Below are 18,819 nucleotides of genomic sequence, written 5' to 3'. Positions count from 1 at the left end.
AATAAGTGGGCATATGAAAACAATCTGTTCCAATGGCTATAAAGGTGACTGAAGCAGGTGCTGTGGAATGCTTAGAGCTTGGTCAGACACCAAGTCATCCACTACACCCTGGGCCATCACCAGTCATGTTGACTTTTGTCTTACCACAGGACTTCAATGACTCAAGAAGAGAGAGGCTACTTTGTACAACTCAGCCTGACTTAAATCCAATTCATGTGTAAGTTAACACATCACCAGTGATGTTATTGGTCCTCTTCAAAAATGAAGGACAAACAACAATGTTCTCAACCTTTTCTCACCTTATACCCTGTAAGTAAGCTACCCCAACCCCTTAGCAGAAGCCCCTGTCTGCTACCTTGCTGAGAAAATTGAGGACTTCAGAACAGAATTATTTTCTGTCCCACTCCAGAAGTCAAAATGATCTGTATAATCTCCTTTTCTCTTATTGTTTACTCTCTAAGGAAAAGTGTCCCTCACTATCGAGAGCAACCTTTCTGGGATCTTGCCCCTCCAATTCATTTTCTCTCATCTTCTGTCTCTCTCAACCTCTAGGTTTCTTCCCAGTGACCTACAAACATACCCTAGTCTTTCCCATCCCCAACAAAATCCTTTACATGATGCCATCATTCCCTGAAGCTATCATTCTACATTTTCTCCTCCCTTTCACAGCCAAACTCCTAGAAAAGACATCCACATTGATTGTTTCTACTTTCTCACCTCCTACTCACTTCTGAACCTCTTGCAATTTGGCTTCAGACTTTGCTGAAACTGTTTTCTGCAAGGTTTTCAACAATCTCTGAAGTGTTAAAGTGTTAAACCTAAAGACCTTTTTCAGTAATCATTTTCCTTTTGAAATTGCTGATTACCCTGTCCTGTATAATTTTTCCTCCCTTAACTTCTGTAACACTGTTGCTTGCTGTCTCTTCTCCTACCTATCAGACTGCTCATTCTTATCATGTTTGCTGGATTATGATCTCCCCCTCTCTGTGTTGTTGTCCCCAGGGCTCTGACCTGGGCCCCCTTCACTTCTTTGTCTATATTCTCCTTCTTGGTGATTTCATCTGCTCCCACAAGTTCAATTATCATCTCTTTAGAGATGCTCCAATAGCGCAGTGAATAAAAATGCATGAAGTTAGGAGAGAAGTAAACGGCATCATTTTTCCAACAATGACTTACACTCAAGAAATACATAAGGGATATCACTGAAGGCATGTATAATAAGAAAAAGGTGAGGTAGGTTGATCATGTGGTCCAAGTAAGGGAAAACATATAGTCAAAATGCTACACTGATATTCTTGAAGTATATAATTACCTACAAAAGACATCTATCATATTGGGTGGATATTCCATGGAAGACCTGTGGGTGAACATGGATAAGAATCACACAGAATGAGAAGGCATGGATGGGCTACGATGTGTACCAATGGAGGTAATACCCACATTGATAAAATCATATCCATTTAGCTATTATTGACAACTCCAAAATTGTTATATCTAATTTCAGCCCAAGCTCTCTCATGAACTTTAGCTTCACATACCAGATAAGTGCTGGATATGCTACCTGCATATTTCATTAGGACCTCAAACTCATTGTGTCTAAAACAGAACTCATTTTCTACCCATGAACAATCCCACCTATAAACTTCTATAATCTTATTTGATTATTTAAGCATTTATAAAGCACCTACTCAGTGCAAGGCACAATAATAAACACAGTAGGAAATACCATCATTTTATCAGTTACTTGGGTTTGTTTAAAAAAAATCTACCTTGGCTCTTTTCGCCTTCACTCCCCATATCCAATTGGTTGCCAAACCTTAGTGATTCTACCTCTACAACATCCCTAGCATCCTTCCATTTCTCTCCACTCACACAATCATAACTCTAGTCCATGCCTTCATTACCTCTTGCCTGTAGGCACTACTGTTAGTAACCTCCTAATTAGCCTCCACATTTCCAGACCCTCTACCCGCCCCCTCTGATCCAGCTTCCACTCACCCCTTTGCTTTAAAACTCTAGTGGCTTCTTATGTGCCTCTAAGATACAATGCAAATCCCAAGAGCAGACACTTAAGGTTCTGCTTAGTCTGGCCCCAGCTTGCCTTTCCAGTCCTATTTCACATCACTCCCCTTCATGAACTCTATGTTCCAGACAAATTAACCTACTAGCTTTTGTTCCCTGCTGTGCAAATTCCATCTCTTTTGCCCCATAAGCTGACATTTATGCCTGGAGTGTATGTACTTCCTCTTTACCCCTACCTCTTAGAATCCTTTGCTTCTTTCTAGATTCCTTTAAGGTATCGTCCCCTACAGGAATTAGGTCTTTCCTGATCCCTGATCCGCCTCTCCCTCTCCCTATGTTTCTTAGTGGTCTCTCTCACTTCAAACTACCTTACATTTACTTTGTCTGGATATATGCTATCCCTTTAGTAAAATGTAATTTCTTGAGGACAGGGATGATATCAGTTTGGGGAATTTGGGCCTAGCATAATACTCTCTATATAGTAGCAATTTAACAAGTATTTGGTGTATTGAAGTGAAACATTTCAAGGGAGATTTCAAATGCTTACAATGAACACATAAGGAAAATGACAACCATAAAGATAATCACAGATTCCATGCTAACATTCATCACAGGAGATGACACCATAGAAAGACTCTATGAAGAACTTGACAGGATCCTCAAAACCAAGTCAACATAAACAATGATTCATAATTTTGTATTTTGCTGTGAATATGTGCTCAGAAAAAGACAACGAAAAACAGGTTGGAAAATATGGTTTGTGATTAATAAATGAAGGAGGCTGGTGGCTTCATATTAAACTATGATGAATGCTTTCCTAAACAGGAGAATTGGCAAGCATTAAACAAAATGGCAAACCAAAAAAAGTGATCATGTACCTTAATGGACAAGGAAGGACTGGCCACTGATGACTCATCTGACACCACTAGGGACCCAAAAGTATAAGAAATCTGGATTTAGTGAGTCAGAGGCAGTAGAAGCCTGTATTAAAGGAAACTTAAATCCATCACTGACCTGCAAGTCTCAGGGTACTGAGAGCAGTACATAGTATGCTAGTACCGGGAACACTTTTCTTGCTAAGGCCAGTCTCCACTAGCACCCTTGATATCCTTTCCTCTTGTCTCCTCCAGCAGCTTTCCCCTTAAGTTATTCCCTGCCTTCTCATCATTGGTTACTTCCATGTCACCTACATATATGCTCAGGTCTTCCCCTTCAGGAAGTTTTCCCTTTAGAACCTTCATCTGACCCCATAATCCATCCTCTCAAGTTATCATCTGAGCTCCTCCCCATTTCACCACCAAATTCCTAGAGACTCTCTTCTCACTTACTTCTCAGTCCCTTGAAATCTAGATTCTGGTCCCACCACTCAATTGAAACTATCCAATGGCTTTTTTTGTTCTTCATTCTATGTGGACTCCCTGAATTGTTTTTTAATTTAATAAAATAATTGTTTTAATGTTGACCAGACTACCCACTTGGTTGTCCTTTGGCTTCTGTGACATGTCTCTATCTTGGTTTTCCTCTTATCTATCTAACTGTTCCCTCTCTGCCTCCTTTGCTAGATCATCATCTATTTCCCATCATTAAATATGAGCATCTCTCAAGATTCTGTCACAGTTCCCTCTTTTTAAAAACGCATTTTTAACAAACTCATTAGCTCTAACTGGGTTAATTATCATCTTTATGCAGGTGACCCCTCTGTCTATCTAGTCCTAATCTCTCTTCTGAATTCTAGTATGAATTGCCAGCTAACATTTGAACATCTTCATCAGAATGTCCCATTAGCACCTCAAACTCAAAAGTTCTACAATGGAAACTATATTTTCCTCAAGAAAGTTTCCAAACTTTCTGATTTCTAGCAAAGGCACCACCATTTATCTAGTTTCTTAGTCTTAGAACCTCAGCATCATACTTGACTCTTCCCCCTCTCTCATATTTTACAGTGTTGTTGATTTACCTCCACCATATTTATTGTAACTATCTCCACACACCCATACAACCACCACACTCTTGACTTTTTACCTGAAGCAATAGCTTCTTAATTGATTTTCTATTTCCAGCCCTCCCTCTCTAATCTATTTTCCCTACAGCTGCTAAATCAAAATCACTAAGATGACAGTCTTACCATGTCACTATGCTAGTCAACATTTTCCTATGTTGTTTTTTTTATTACCTCTAGCACAAAATATAAACATTTCAGCTTGGTATTTAAAGACCTCCACATTATTGTTTCTACCTATCTTTCCAAATTATTTCCAATTACTCTCCTTCTCATACTCTACATTCTAGCTAAACTGACCTAACTACTTGGCCTAAACTTGGCATACATACCATTCGCCATCCTAGTGCCTTTGCTCAGGCTCTCTCCTATGCCTAGAAAACACTATTTCTTCATATTTACCTCTAAAAATCCCTGCTTTCTAGGCTTAAGTGCCATATTCTACTTGAAGTCTTCCCTGGTTGCCTCAGTTCTTTGTGCCTTATTCCTTTTGAAATTACTGTGTACATACTTATCTGTTGATATATTATATCTTCTAGCATAACATAAGATCCTCTAGGACAGAGAATATCATCACTTTGTCTTTTTATCCCAGTACCTTGCACAAAGTAGGAGCTTAATAAATGTTTGTTGAATTCAATTTCTCACTCAGCTGATTGAGTAAAGTCAAATTGCTAACTAGTCAGAGCAAAGGTAAAATTAACAAACTGGAAGGATAAAGATGGCAATAAGGTACTGCATGTAATTACAACCTGTTCCAAGGTGACCTATGCAAACAAGCTATTGAGAACTACAAATGGGGATTAGATCAAGGAAGAACCATTGAATTTGAATATATCTATACAATTTAACGATCAGAAGGATGCCAAATAAACCTGAAAAACTATCTTAGTCTCCAAAGATTTTTATCTTCTTGCCAAGCAAGTAGACGTGGTAGCCAATGGTAACATAATTTAATTTAATATAAACTCATTTTTAAATGTTATGAAAAAGGATGGTAAAAGATCATGAGTGGTACTGCCTCACAAAACAGTGAAGCACAGTGGAAGGAGAAAGAAGTTTACAGAAATGTTGGCCTTAGATCCATTTTTGCTGGATCATCCAAAGAATGCTTATAAATTAAACTGGGTGGAAGACTACAAAATAGATGGAAAATGGAACAGATATCACTAGTGTTTCTATAGTGATTCCTTGTCATCACTGATTACAATGAAAGTACCACATTTGGACTCTATGGAACTTAAAGAGATTAAATCAAAAACATTCGTTCCTTTAGAACAAGTCAGAGAATTTCAAAACACTTGAAGGATTGATTTTCAAGATCTCTGAATGGAGAAAAGATTCAGAATAACTAGGAAAAATTAAAAGATAGTATTAACAAAAAAGTGATCAAGAGTACATCAGTAACTACCGACTCATAAGCCTATTTCCTCACTTGTATAGGTCTTCAAGAGATACACATGCATAAAGGGTCTCCTTGATGAAAATTTGAAAAAGGAATAGGTAGGCTTTTGCAAACTATTTTTTAAACCCAGGTTGCAAGCTCAATCACAAAACTGAGGTAAAGAGAATACAAGGCTTTACTGTTTCTTGATTATAAGAAATGATTTGTTAAGGTAGAACAAACTATTGCCTTAAAGGCTCTCCTCTAATAAAGTATTTCCTGTGTTGAGATACACATGCACATATTGATATGACATAATATTTCTTGAGATATGCCACTATAATAACTGTTCAATGAGCTTCTGATTATGAATCTTAAGGAATAACACTGTGTTCACCATAGTCATGGAGCATTTATATAGAGTTCAAATGGAAGAGAGATTTTCTTATAAATGGTAAAGTTCTCCAGAAACTTCTATTTATGAAAGATCCTGTGCTAATTACATCAACAGTATGGCCATACCAGGAGATAAACTTAGTACAGTGCATTTTACACACAGCAAGCACTCACTTGTGGAGCTGATAGCCACACGGACAATATTTTTAAAGCCAGTCACAATGCTGAGTGTCTTCTGAAAGGAAGAACCCCTGGTCTGAACATTTACAGTTTGGGAGAGAGGTAAGCAAAGCAGCATACACAGTCATCAATTCTCTTTTGTCCTATTCTGTAACTGATGTTTACCTTGCCAACAATGTTGTTATTGACTGGTGTAAGACAAGGAAATGAAAAAAGAGCAGAGGGCCAGCATTTATATTGGTAGAGAAAAGTATCTGAATTCACTCCTCCCCCTTTAATTCCTCCTAGAGACTTCTAGTCAGCTCTTGATCTCTTCTGTTATTTGAGTTCTTTGTCATAAAGATGCAGAGGTTGCTATAATGGCGAGGCAAGTCATAGAAAGATAATAAATCACGTTGTATTATCTATACTAATGTTTCATTTCACTACTGAGAATAATCAAAGTTGGCCACATGTTAAATATGTAGGCACATTTTCACTTTTGATAGAACAGAAATAATAAAATCAAGTCTGTTACATCCCTCATAAAAGTATTTTATATGCACACATATACACAATGTGAATCTATGTCTAGGGACCTTGGATTTTCCTCCATTCTGCATTTTACTTTACTAATGTATTTTAAGTGTATTTGGTTTTACCAGATGGCCCTTTTTTAAAATTATCATAATGGTTCAAGCAATCAATCAGATCACTAAAAGTCAGTCTGATTCATTCATTTAAGACAGTCAAAATGACCAGACCTTGTCTGCTTTTGGAGCACATTCAAATGACCAAATAATATTCAACAATCTGATCAATTGGCTGGCAGCCTACCTATAAGCAATATGTTTAGTCACATAGACCTGGTTGTAGTTTAACTTCTCTGAACAAAGTAGAACAATAGAAGGAATAAAATAAAATATTATGCTAAAATACTCTTTCTATTCCATAGCCCATTAAATCTATCACATCTCTGTACGTAGCTTTTATCAGAATAAATGAGTTTACTTTACAGCCCAAATTAGTCTTCTAGTCAAAATATATAATTTTTAAACCACCACAAAGAATTTAAGTTATTTTGATTCATTCATGTGATAAATATTTGCTGGAATACTCATAAACATTTACTGTATGTCTGTACACAGATCCTTGTTGAAGATAAGGCTGCGAGTGCAAGATTTGAAAAGGAAAACAAGTAATTCCCTACCTCCACAGACACACTCATGGATATGTATGAGGCAATATATCTAACCTACAAAATAAAAGGCAATCTTTCATCTAGATTTAGTTGAGATCATTATCTAAAAATTCTCTTAAGACAAATTAAGTAGCATAATTTTATACTAGAGAACATTTATATGGCACTTCGCAGCTTTAAAAGTATACAACAGCAAATGGCCAACAAGATAGAAGACTACACATTTTATCCAATCCTTATGACCTTTAAAACCTTTCCAAAATAGGACAAGCTCACTCATAATCCCCTCAAATACCTCTCACACTCTCCTAAAGCAAGACTGTATAGTCAATCCATGGATTTGCATGAGAATTCAACTCTATCCCCTCCCAACTCTTCCTAGTGCCTCAGAAAACCAAAACTCAAAAACTTGCTCTGGCTGGCACTCTGCCACAGTGCTTAACCAGAGAACTTAGGAACAGAAGAAGAAGATGCCACTTAGTGTGGCTACACTAAGCTTGAGGAAAACAGCCTAGCATCCAGATGAAGCCAGGTCTGTCCCCCCAGAAGTCAGCTGGGGAAAAGACTGGCTGTTGAAATGTAAAATGCCCAGCAGGGAAGAAGGCCAAGATGACTTTGAAGTCCAGCCCCTACGAAAACTGCCATCAAAGTAGAAATCAGAAAATGAGCAATTGGGAAATACAGAGGAAAAAAAGATGAAAATTACCAGAGATCTCAGGAGGAAGAAAATTCATTTTAAGACCTTGGGCATAAGCAGATAAGCCAACAGGAAAGATACTAATAACAGAAGGGAATATGGCTACCGGATCAGCTAATGAGTCCAGAAATCTATGAATAAATAGATTTATTTACACAAAGGAAAACACAAAGGAAAATGTATCAGTACCTGATGAGGCAGAGGGCCCTCTGGATTCCTAAGAGATTGGAACCACAGCATGAGATTCCTGAATGGCTTAAAAGAGAGACAGGAATAGTGAAAGCAGAATTTATGGTCTGTACAGCAGATATAATTGGCTTAACAGAAAATTTTGAATCCACAATGGCAAGTCTCACCAAAGAAAGAAAATAAAGAATAACTTATTGGGAACAGAAATACAAAGAAATGAAGGATAATCTTGAAGAAGAGAAGCATAAAACAATAATGCTAAAAGGAAAGATAATCTCCATACGAGCAATATTTATCTCCATATTTATCTCAAAGACAGGATGCACAGAGACAATTTAAGAATTGCAGGTCTCCCCAAATAATACAAATCAAAAACAAGAATTCCATAATGCAAGAAAATATACAAGAAAACTGCCTGAAAATTCTGAATACAAAAAATAAAGTGTCAATTAAGACTCCACAAACTGCCTTTAAGGGGAAGGGAAGGGAATAAACATTTATATAGTGCTTACTATGTGCGTGGCACTATGCTAAGTACTTCACAAATATTATCTCGTTTGATCCTCACAATAACTCTTCAATGTAGGTGCTATTTTTATCCTCATTTAAGAGTTGATGAAACTGAGGTATTCAGTTAAGTGACTTTACCAGGGTCACACAGCTAATAAATGTTTGAGGCTGAATTTGAACTCAAGTCTTTCTGACTCCAGGCTCAGTGCCACTATCTTTGCCACCACCTAGCTGCCTTCAGGAAAGAAAACAAAGAAATACACAAACCTATTCTACAAACTCTAAGACGCATGGTGGTGAAATTTAGTAATTCCAATGACAAATAACAAATTCTGCAAGCAACCAAGAAAAAGACCTCCAAATATAAAGAAAAGGACATTCAAATAACACAAGATTATTCTGCACCCACAAGAAACCACAGGAAGGAATGGAATAACCTGTTGTGAAGGGCAAAGGAACTCAAGATACAACCCAGGTGACATACTCTACAAACCTAAGCTGAAACCATTAATGAACAAAAGATGGATGTTCAATAAAAAGAAGCACCCAGGGAAAAAAATAGATCAGAACAAATGATTTGCCTTTCAAACACCCTAAACAACAGAAATATGATATAAACAAATACAGCAATCAAGGACTACAAAATAACAGCAGAGAAACTGTTAAGTAGCTTCTCTACCTTCATTTCCATTTGCAGGAGGCAAATGGAAATGGTGATAGAGAAACAAACCTGAAACAGCTTGGACTAAACCTTATGCCACCCTGACTACAGATGAATCAATGTTTCTGTGAGAGTAAACAACATAATGAGAGAGTCCATAAAAGGAAAGAGTAAAGGAAAAAGATAGAAGGGAATATGTAATATACCTTAATCAAGTAAAAGGTTAGAAATAAAGGAAAAATAAGTTCTGTAATCTTTCCAGAAGAAGTGTGTCTACAAGAGAATGGGTGTGAAGATAAAGGAAAAGATTGAAACAGCAGGAAAGGGGAAATCCTGTTTCAGTGGTGATAGGGTATCCCACCGCAGAACACTCTCATGAAGAAAGAGAGATATTCTATAAAAATAGATGGAGACTTTACAATGGGTATAACATAGAATGATTTAGTGCTTAGAGAGACTACTTAAGATACCTCAGGAAAAGAATAATCAGAGTTCCTGGAGGCAGCTAACAACCACAAGAATGGAAGGGCAGGGACAGGGGTGAGGAGAGGTAGGAAATGGGGGGTGTTATGGCAAATGGAAAGAAAAGGACCAAGAGGAAAGCAATAGTTAATAATGAACTGTTCTATCAAAGACAAAGGAAAACTCCTACAATGGGGCAATATCCTATCACTTACAGGAATTAATATTTCTAAAATGAGGCAAAAAAAGAAAAAAGGAAAAGGGGGTGAGGAATCAGGGGTTAAGATCTGCAAGGGAAAAATAACATGGAAACTGTTTAGATGAAGGAACCCAAAAGAGGTACCTTATAAGTTTTATTTTAATGAGGATAACAAACTAAAGAAAGACGGGCATGAATCAAAGAAGAAAAGTCTACAAAAGACAAAAAGGGCAGATAAATAATAAAGAGAATGAAGGGGAAAAATGTTTTTTAAAAAAGTATACATTATTTCTATTTAAAATCTTCCTAAATGTAACAACACAATAAAAACAAACTACTCCTCAGAAACTCATGAATTTCTTTCCAAACTGTCATAAGACTTAAAAGAAAAAAAAATTATATGGTATGAGAGACAGTACTGCACAGTGGATAGAGAACAAGTCACAGAGCCAGGAAACCTGGGTTCAAATCTTGCCTTTGACACATACTGGCTGTATGACCAGGAATATGTCACTTAACCTCTCAATGCTCTAGGCAACTCTATAAGACCAGAAGACATCAACATGCATTGATAGAGGGAGTTTCCTCATCTGGGAGTTCTCTATAGTAAAGAAATAAAAGGTTGATTAGTCTTTATCTTCTACGCAATATAATAAACATACCACAGCTTTTTTGAACCCCATCAGAAATTTACATTTTCTATTCTATGGTTAAAACAGCCAGATGATTCCTGACTATTCCAAAAACTTTTCATTTTACAAGAACACTGTAGCAACTTTAAAATTAACAGAAATGATCAAGTAGACTAGATAAGATTCCATGTCTTGGTACTAGACTTCCACATCACTTGTCAGATTTCTATGACATAATCCGTTATCAGCACAGAAAAAAAAAGTTTACCAGAAGCAAATTAAAAGTTATCTTTCCTAAATGCATTACAAAATCAATTAACTAAGACATTAAATACTTTCACTTAATATAGGCAAGTCATTTAACATCTCTGGGCTCAAATTCCTAATCTATAAAATGAGGGGGCTGAATTAGATGATCTCAGAGGTCCCTAGTAGCTCTAAATCTATAACTCTATTTCTGTATAGTCCAAAATCATTTTACATCTGTTAGATAATCTAGTATTCTTGTTTTTAAATATAAACTTGCATGTCTACATGATAAAAACAAGTAATCATTTTCCTCTAAAATCTTAACAAGTAAATGTCTTGTCACCTGCAATTTTGCTGATAAGAACGAGCAACAAAAAAAATGTTTTGCTTTGATTCTACTGAGTTGGCTGAGAATAGTTTACACTTAAATTATGACTTGAAGAGAAAAAATAGTTTTAAGTTAATCAATAATTATATCTTTTGAAAGACAAACTTGTAAAAAGGCTGCTCTATTCTTCAGATCACAACAAATTACTCAGTTGCACTAAAAATCTACAAATAAATGCCAATGAGTTAATTGACTGAAACTTAAGAGCATTTTGTGTTCTTTGGTTTTCTGTAAATTCTTTAAGGATGGTTCCTATTTTTGGTTTCCTAAAATGTACCAGCTGATTTAGCAGAAAGCAATACAAATGTACATTAGCTCCACCTGTGTAGATATAAATTCAGCACTTTATTCAAAATATAATGGAAACAGTGTGCTGCACACATTTTAAGTTTTGTTTCTTGAATATTAATAATCAAGAAGATACGGTTCCCGCTACCAAAGTCTTTTTGCAAATAGCTACTTGATTTTGACATTTCAGTGTCATTTTCTTTTTCTCTGGAAAAAATCCAAAGTATTCTTTTTAAAGCTTACAGCAATGCTGCTATTTGAGACCTTTAAAAAATAGAGTTCTTCAGTTATTACTAATATACTAATATCTGGATGGTTTTACAAAACTATAAGCAGTGCAATTAGCCCATACAGAAGTAAAATTCCAGACCCAGTTCAACAATTTCAGATAGCCACATCTTCAAACTGACACAAGAGGTCTTTAGATATGAAACCACAGAATCAAGAAATAAAATGACTTTACCACTAATGAAAATAGTTTATATTCAGACAGAATTAAGATTATATTAGGATTAAGTCAGCCTCATTTTGAGGGTAATAAAAATGACAGATAACATTATATAAATTAAGAATCTAAGAATCCAAGAAATTCTATGTTGTAACAGAACAATTACACATACAGCCAAGAAATCTGCCTAACAGTGGCACCCAATGGCCTTTTGCAGTGGAGTGACTGCTATCCATTGGCAACCACAGAAGTCTAACAATATCAGTCAGTCAAAAATACTTGTTAAGCACCTATTATGTGTCATAGTGGAGATACAAAGAGAGATTAAACATAGTCACTACTCACAAGGAGGTCACAATCTAAAACTTCCCTAGATTTCCTTAATAACTCAGAATAGAATAATAATCTATGAATTTATTTATGATCATAGAATTTAGAGATGAGAATTAACTTACAGGTCATCTAGTCCAACTCCCTTATTTTACAGATAAGGAAACTGAGACCAAAAAAAAAAGGTAAGTGGTTTATTCAAATCCACACAAGCAGCAGTTTAGAGTAAAGCCCTGGTTTTCTGGTTCTAAACATTGCCTCCATTTAATCCCTACTTTGAACTTATTTATTTTTTTAGCCCACACTACTCTTAAAATGAGAAAGTTCATGAAATTTTCTACCCACTATTTTAAGTGATATTGATTTTATGTGTAATTAAATTCCACTCTCATCCCTAGCCATTCCAGAATGACATATTCTCTGCTTTAAAGCTTTTTCATATAGAATTCTATTTCCTTGATCATTTTAACTGCCCTTCTTTTGACAACCCCAATCACAAACATCTTTCATAAAGTGTACTGATCAGAACTGCATGCCCTTCTCCAGCTACAAATACAACATGGTTTTCTATAAGCCTTGTTAAAGACTGGCTGGCTTTCTTGATTTAAGAACATGGTCTACCAATACTGTTCTTCTGACCTAACACCACCAATAAGAACAGTTAGTTAGGCAAAGAGACTAGAAATTTAACAACCAATAAACATCCTGTCCAATATGGCTTTGGCTTCTGGTTCCAGAAATTATTTCAATTTGGACAGCCCTGATAATTCTTAACCCTGGCTCTAAATGGGTACCTTACACATAGGTTTGAAGAGCAATTTATTGCTCCCTAGAAGAATAAAGCCTTCAGTAATGGGGGGCTTCTCTCCTGATAGAGAGAGAATAATTATTTCTGTTTTGTTTCCAAAATCCTTCTTAAGAATGTCTTACATTTTGCCAGGCTTTTTGATCACAGACCCACATGGGCCAACAGGGAACAGCCTACAAGGCAGTGCTCTTTCCATGACAAACCCACATTCTCACCCATTGTGTGGCAATTCAGTTTCTTCAAAGGGGAAGAAAGCTTTTGCTATAGAACATTGCCAAAAATGTTTTGAAAGAGTAAATAAGTTATGATCACTGCTTCCCCCTTATCTACTAACATAATTCTGCAAAGGAGTCTAATAAATAAAGTCTTTATCCTTATGGAATCTATCCTTGACTCTATAAGCTTATTTGTGCAGAGATCAGACATGTCAATCTGTTGTAGTTTGCTGGATCTCTGTGGAGCCTTTGTTATAGATAGGAATCATGCTGGCTTTGCACCAGTCCCCTGGCATAATAACTATTTGTAACAACAGCTTATGCATTTTGGCTAACAGTTCTACAATTTCACCCCATCAGTTTATTCAAAACTTTTGGGAGGATGCCATTGGATTCTGGTGATTTATGTCCAGTTTGTCAATTATGTCTAGAACATCCTGTACGCTTACCACTATTGATCTGATATCTCTGAACTTTTTTTTTCAAAAAATAATTTGGAAATAATCTTCCTAATATCTGAGGCCTAAAATAAGAAACTAAGTTAGTCTTTCTGCAATTTCTCTTTTTAATTTCCCGTTGAATTTTTACATACCACAATCAGCAAGTGGTACCAATGATAGTCTAGCTAGCTTTTTTATTTTCCATGTTATTAAAGTAATTTCATGTTATTACTTTTGTAGTCCCTTCCCAAGTATTACTTACATTCTTTTGGTCTTATTAATTGGTGGCTTGCTTCCAATCTGCCATACTCTGTGGTCTTCCTTGTCTTTGTCCTAAATCTGACAATCTTTACATATCATTCAAGTAAGCCTTCAGGCTTTCGAGAGGTCTTATACTCTTCAAATTCTTTCTATTTTTACTAAGTAATGTTGATACTATATTCTAATTCTCCATTTCTATGGAAATAGTATATTATAGTGGACAGAGAACTGAACATTTGAATTTTACTCCTTTCCCAGCCACTAGGCACATGACCTTGGGCAAATCACCATCTGAGCTTTCAGTTTTCTCATTTTTAAGTGGGAATAATAATCGCTTCCCTACCTACCTCACAGGGTTGTTATGAGGATTTAATGAGATAATATAGGTAAGAGCACTTTGAAAATGACAAAGCACTATACCGATGTAAAGTATTACTATTAAAAGTGAACAGCTGCATGAGGATTCTTTGGTTTGCCATCTCCATCACAACGCTAAATTTAATTGTGTTGTGATCATGAACGTATCTTGTTTCATCAAAAGCCCTTCCTGCACTAGTTCCTCTTCACTCCTTGGGCATAGGTCTAATATATTTTCCCTTCTTGTGCTCCCTAAAGTTATCTGTGGTAGGGATAGATCATTTGCTCTATGAAGAAAACCTATTATCTTCTCAATTGGTATTCTACCAACATAAGGCAAGATAAGTAAAGAATTAGGCTAAGTAAAGTCTGCCTTATTAATAACTGGCCTCATTTTAAAGCTTCTCTAATCTCATCAAATCAGAGAATATTAGCACTAGAAGGGACCTTAGAGTGGTATGGTAGAAAAAGCCCTGGCCTTGGAGATGAGAGACCTAGGTTCAAATCCCAGTTCTAACACATACTAGCTGTAGGTCCCTTAAATTCTTTGAGCCTCAGTTTCTTCTTACATAAATTGGACATATTGGAGTTGTTTGTTTGAGGCAGATGATCTAGATTCTAGTCCTTACCTATTCTGTTACTAAATCACTGTGTCACTTAACTTCTCTGGGCTTCAGTTTTCTCATCTGTAAAATGGGAGGATTAAAATAGATAATCTAACATTTACATGGCACTGTAAGTGTTCCAAAGGACTTGGCTCAAAACAACTTCAATACAGGCTATTATACACCTATCACCACATTTTTATCATTTACGTAGGGAAAGTATTGACCCAGAGGTTCTGTAGTACTTTCTTTGTCCAGTAAGACTTTGACATCACCCTTATATGATGCTTACATCTCCTTGCATTATAATACTTTGACTAGAATTTTTTTTAATGTGACAGTACTACACTCTACTGGCTATCTTCCTTCCAGCAAACTGAGATACTAATTATATAAATTGCTGTCACGTATTTTCAGTCATCATTTTATTTTAAACTATCACTAATGTACAAGAATTGTCTTAGTCTTCCTTTTTGGCCACTTTCCATACTTGTTAGAAGTTCAAACAGACAGGCATATTACTTTGTCATCCCCCTCTTGCCTTCTTTATGCACCACCTTTCCCTGAGTGTTTATTTGAAGCCTTTTCTACTACCTTTTAAATGCCAACAGCCTGAATGCATTTTAGTATAACCCAACCTTCCTATACAAAAAAGTTCCTAAAATTCTTGAAGAAGCTTAAGCCTACTTCCTTCTTCCACTCAAACTTTGGAAGCCTCTGCGAGGAACTAGTATTTCAGATAACAGAAATCATGAGCATCAGTCAATTGCTCAAAAATACAAGTCTGGCCTCCAAGAACTCCCTAAAAAATTCCTCAGTGTCGTTGGCAACAACCACCATTAGCTCCTTCCCTGTGCTGATAGCCTGTCTATACTTTCATGTTAACTACAAGAGCATTACAATATACATATTCCATAGGGAAAAAAGAGAATTAAATCTAAGTGTTTAATTTTACTTAATTTTGAAAGTACTTGCTATTATAAATTTAAGTTAAATTTTGATGTTTTAATAACCAAACATTTAATTCCATTGTTATATTACTTTTGGGAACTGGAGAGTAGGGCAGTTCCTGAAACTCATAATATTCATTTACTATGAATAATTTTGAAAATCTCTTGTGTGGTACTAACATTTAATAGTTTCTATTTAAAAGTTGGTAATTTTTTCTAAAAATACCACCAAAATGGAATCTCATTACTAAAATTATACATGTTTATTTTAAAAACATTTTCTATTATGAGTTAAATATCTTTATAAAATCACTTTTCATTTAAACGACATTTGTTTGTGTGCATCTAAATTAGGTTGTTTTTTTTTAATCGCTCCTGAATCATCCTTATTCAAAGATTGCTACGAAGTATATTATAAATTTGTTTGGGAAAATTTAAATAATGTTTAATATAGCAAAAACATGTGTTGCTTCGATTCCTCTTTACACCCCCCTAAATCATTTCTGCTACTTATTAAACCTTTTTGTGAGTTCAGATACAAAATATTGTTATCTCAACTGCCTCCCTATCAATCCATAACATTTTGCATCGTATAGTACTTATAAGTACTGAGCTGATGGCATATACTCACTTATTTTAGAAGGCAAATGATTCATTTAAAAAAATTAAAATTTTAAAACGACTAATAGAACCTTTAAGTTAAGTGTATCAATCCTGATAATATGAAATCAATAATAGCAGCGTTTCAATAGATGTAATCACTTATTTAGAGTATTAAATCAAAATAACAAGTAAGTTCTCAAGCTTCCATAAATGCGACTACTAGACTAGTAGGACTATTTTCCCCCTCAGTTTACTACCTTTATTCCAGGCTCCCTCTTTTACTTTTTTTTTTTAATAATTGTCCAATATGTTTTCCTAGGTTATCTTTAAAATGTTGTTCCCGTTTGCTGATTTTCCTTACTCACAAACTACCACTGTTACTTTAGTCGATGCTGATATTGATATCGTCAAATATCCTCATTAATTCACTGTGCTGCTCTGCACCAGACTCCCTCAAGCTGGCATCTCAATGGCTCCTAATCCCTAATGAATACTCTGGTTTGTTTACAATCCGAACACAAAGGAAAACAGACGTGGCACCCAACCGCAAAACCTTACCTTGCAAATTTGGAAGTAGTCCGAAGTTAGGGTTTCCTGTATCTCTTCTCTGAGAACCCCTGCAGTCCCTCCAGGCTGGTTAGAGCCACCTCCAGTCCCGCTGCCACTGTTACCACTACTGCTGCTGCCACTGCCAGGGGATGAGGCAGTTAAACCATCCAAAACTTTGCGGAAATTAAACTTCTTCATTTTTAGATACTGCTTGTCAAAAATTTGAAAGGGGAGGGGAGAATAAAGTGAAAACACACTTAATTACATGTGGCTAAAAAGTCTCTTCCTTTTCCCTAAGCAAGGCAGCAATTCGGTGCCCCCCCCTTTTTTTTTGGTCAGCATGAGATATAACTGGCTGAAAAATACAAAGCCTTCATTTTGTCCAATTTCAATCCCGAAAATGGCCTCAAAAACAAAAGCAAAGTAAAACTCCCGGAGCTGCAGTAGCAAACCCTTTCACATCTGACCACCCCAATGCTTTACCCAGAGCTGTAACTACGCTTTTAAAAGAGCCAAGGTAAAAATAAAAGGCAGTGTCATCATCGTCATTAGCATTATATCATCGGGATTATACAATCAAATCAGAGTCCAACAGAGCAGGGGAGTCCTTGCTGCCTCTCTAGAAAAGACTCAGGGTTGCTTTTTTAAGGCTCCCGGGCAGATTATTGTATTTGCAAGAAAAAAAAATCTATTTGGGGGGCGGAGGAGAGGGGTATATTGTATCCACGCCCCCGCCCCGTCTATCACCTTTCCATCTCTCCCTACCCACCCCTCCAAGAGAAAGAACCCCCAAACTGCAGCCCCCCAGTAGCAGCAGCACTTAACCCCCCTTTCCCTCCCCGGTCGTGCCGCTGCCTCCCCCGCCTCTGCTCCCGCAGCCGCTGGCCGGCCGTGCGGAGCGCTCGCTGCCCCAGCAGCAGTGGCTGCCCCCCGAGGCCCTCGGTGGCGGCCGCAGCGCGCCCCCCCCCCACTTCCCCAGCCGCCGCCGCCGCCGCCGGTCCTCGCGGGTCCCCAGGGGGCCGCCGCCTCGCGCCCGTTCCCGGGAGATGTGGGGCCTCGCGCCCCCGCACCCGGACAGGTGTGCAGCGAGCCCCGCGGGGCGGGGGAGCGAGAAGACAAGGGAAGCGGGAGCGACCCCCCAATCAAGCCCGGCAAGCACCTTCCTCGGACGACGCTGCCTAGCCTGGGGGTTCGGGGGAAGGGAGGGGGCGCCCCGAGGGTAAGGGGACGGGGAGCGTCCGGTGAGGTCCCGGCTACCCCCCTCCGGTGGCTGCTTCGGGGTCTGGTCCTTCTGTCAGTCCCTCCCTCCCCTCCTTCCCTGCGCCGGCCGCTCTCCGAGGTACTAACAGAAACAGCAGCAGCCACAGCTCCGCCCTCCCCGCCGTGGGAGGTGAAGTAAGCCCCGCCCCTGGCCCCGCCCCTCCCTCACGGCCCCGCGCCAGGAGGCGCCGACGTCATTGCGACGAGGAGGCGGGAAGTTGCCCGGAGGAGGCGAAGGGGCCCGCGGATCGGCCTCCGGCCCAATAGCAGATAATCTGCTGGGCCAAGGGGACCGAAGTCGCCCGGCTCCTAGGCGCTTTGGGGAATGGCGGAAAATGAGAACCAATGAAAAGATGGGGCGGGAAGATATCCCCGAAAAGTGCTTGGCGGCCTACTTCGATTGGGCTAAATGTTTGATTGACGGCCAAGCCCTCCGGTGGTTATCCGGAGAGGGCGTTGAGGATTTTTAATTGGTGCTACCTGTTGAGGGACGGAAGCGTGGATCAATAGAATGCTTGAGAGTGGGAGCGCTTAGTTAGCTCTTGATTGAGTCCTCG

The 18,819-nt window shown here is 37.9% G+C and overlaps 1 protein-coding gene across 4 annotated transcripts in view; it reads right to left on the bottom strand.

Moving 5' to 3' along the window:
- The window catches only part of STXBP5L (syntaxin binding protein 5L), a 402,790-nt gene extending 384,466 nt beyond the window's left edge, over positions 1-18,324 (bottom strand). For all 4 annotated transcript variants that reach the window (XM_020985897.2, XM_020985899.2, XM_078146723.1 and 1 more), the window contains exons 1-2: positions 18,162-18,324; positions 17,012-17,209 (exon numbers count right to left, since the gene is read on the bottom strand). In XM_020985897.2, the coding sequence (XP_020841556.1) occupies positions 17,012-17,200 (189 nt within the window). In that variant the 5' untranslated portion in view covers positions 17,201-17,209; positions 18,162-18,324. The remainder of the gene's footprint in view (positions 1-17,011; positions 17,210-18,161) is intronic.
- Between the last annotated feature and the right edge of the window lie 495 nt (positions 18,325-18,819).

The sequence above is a fragment of the Phascolarctos cinereus genome, unplaced genomic scaffold (genome assembly GCF_003287225.1).
Source record: "Phascolarctos cinereus isolate Bilbo 61053 unplaced genomic scaffold, phaCin_HiC Scaffold_726;HRSCAF=1367, whole genome shotgun sequence".
Lineage (NCBI taxonomy): Eukaryota > Metazoa > Chordata > Mammalia > Diprotodontia > Phascolarctidae > Phascolarctos > Phascolarctos cinereus.
This window is presented reverse-complemented; position numbering and strand designations above follow the sequence as displayed.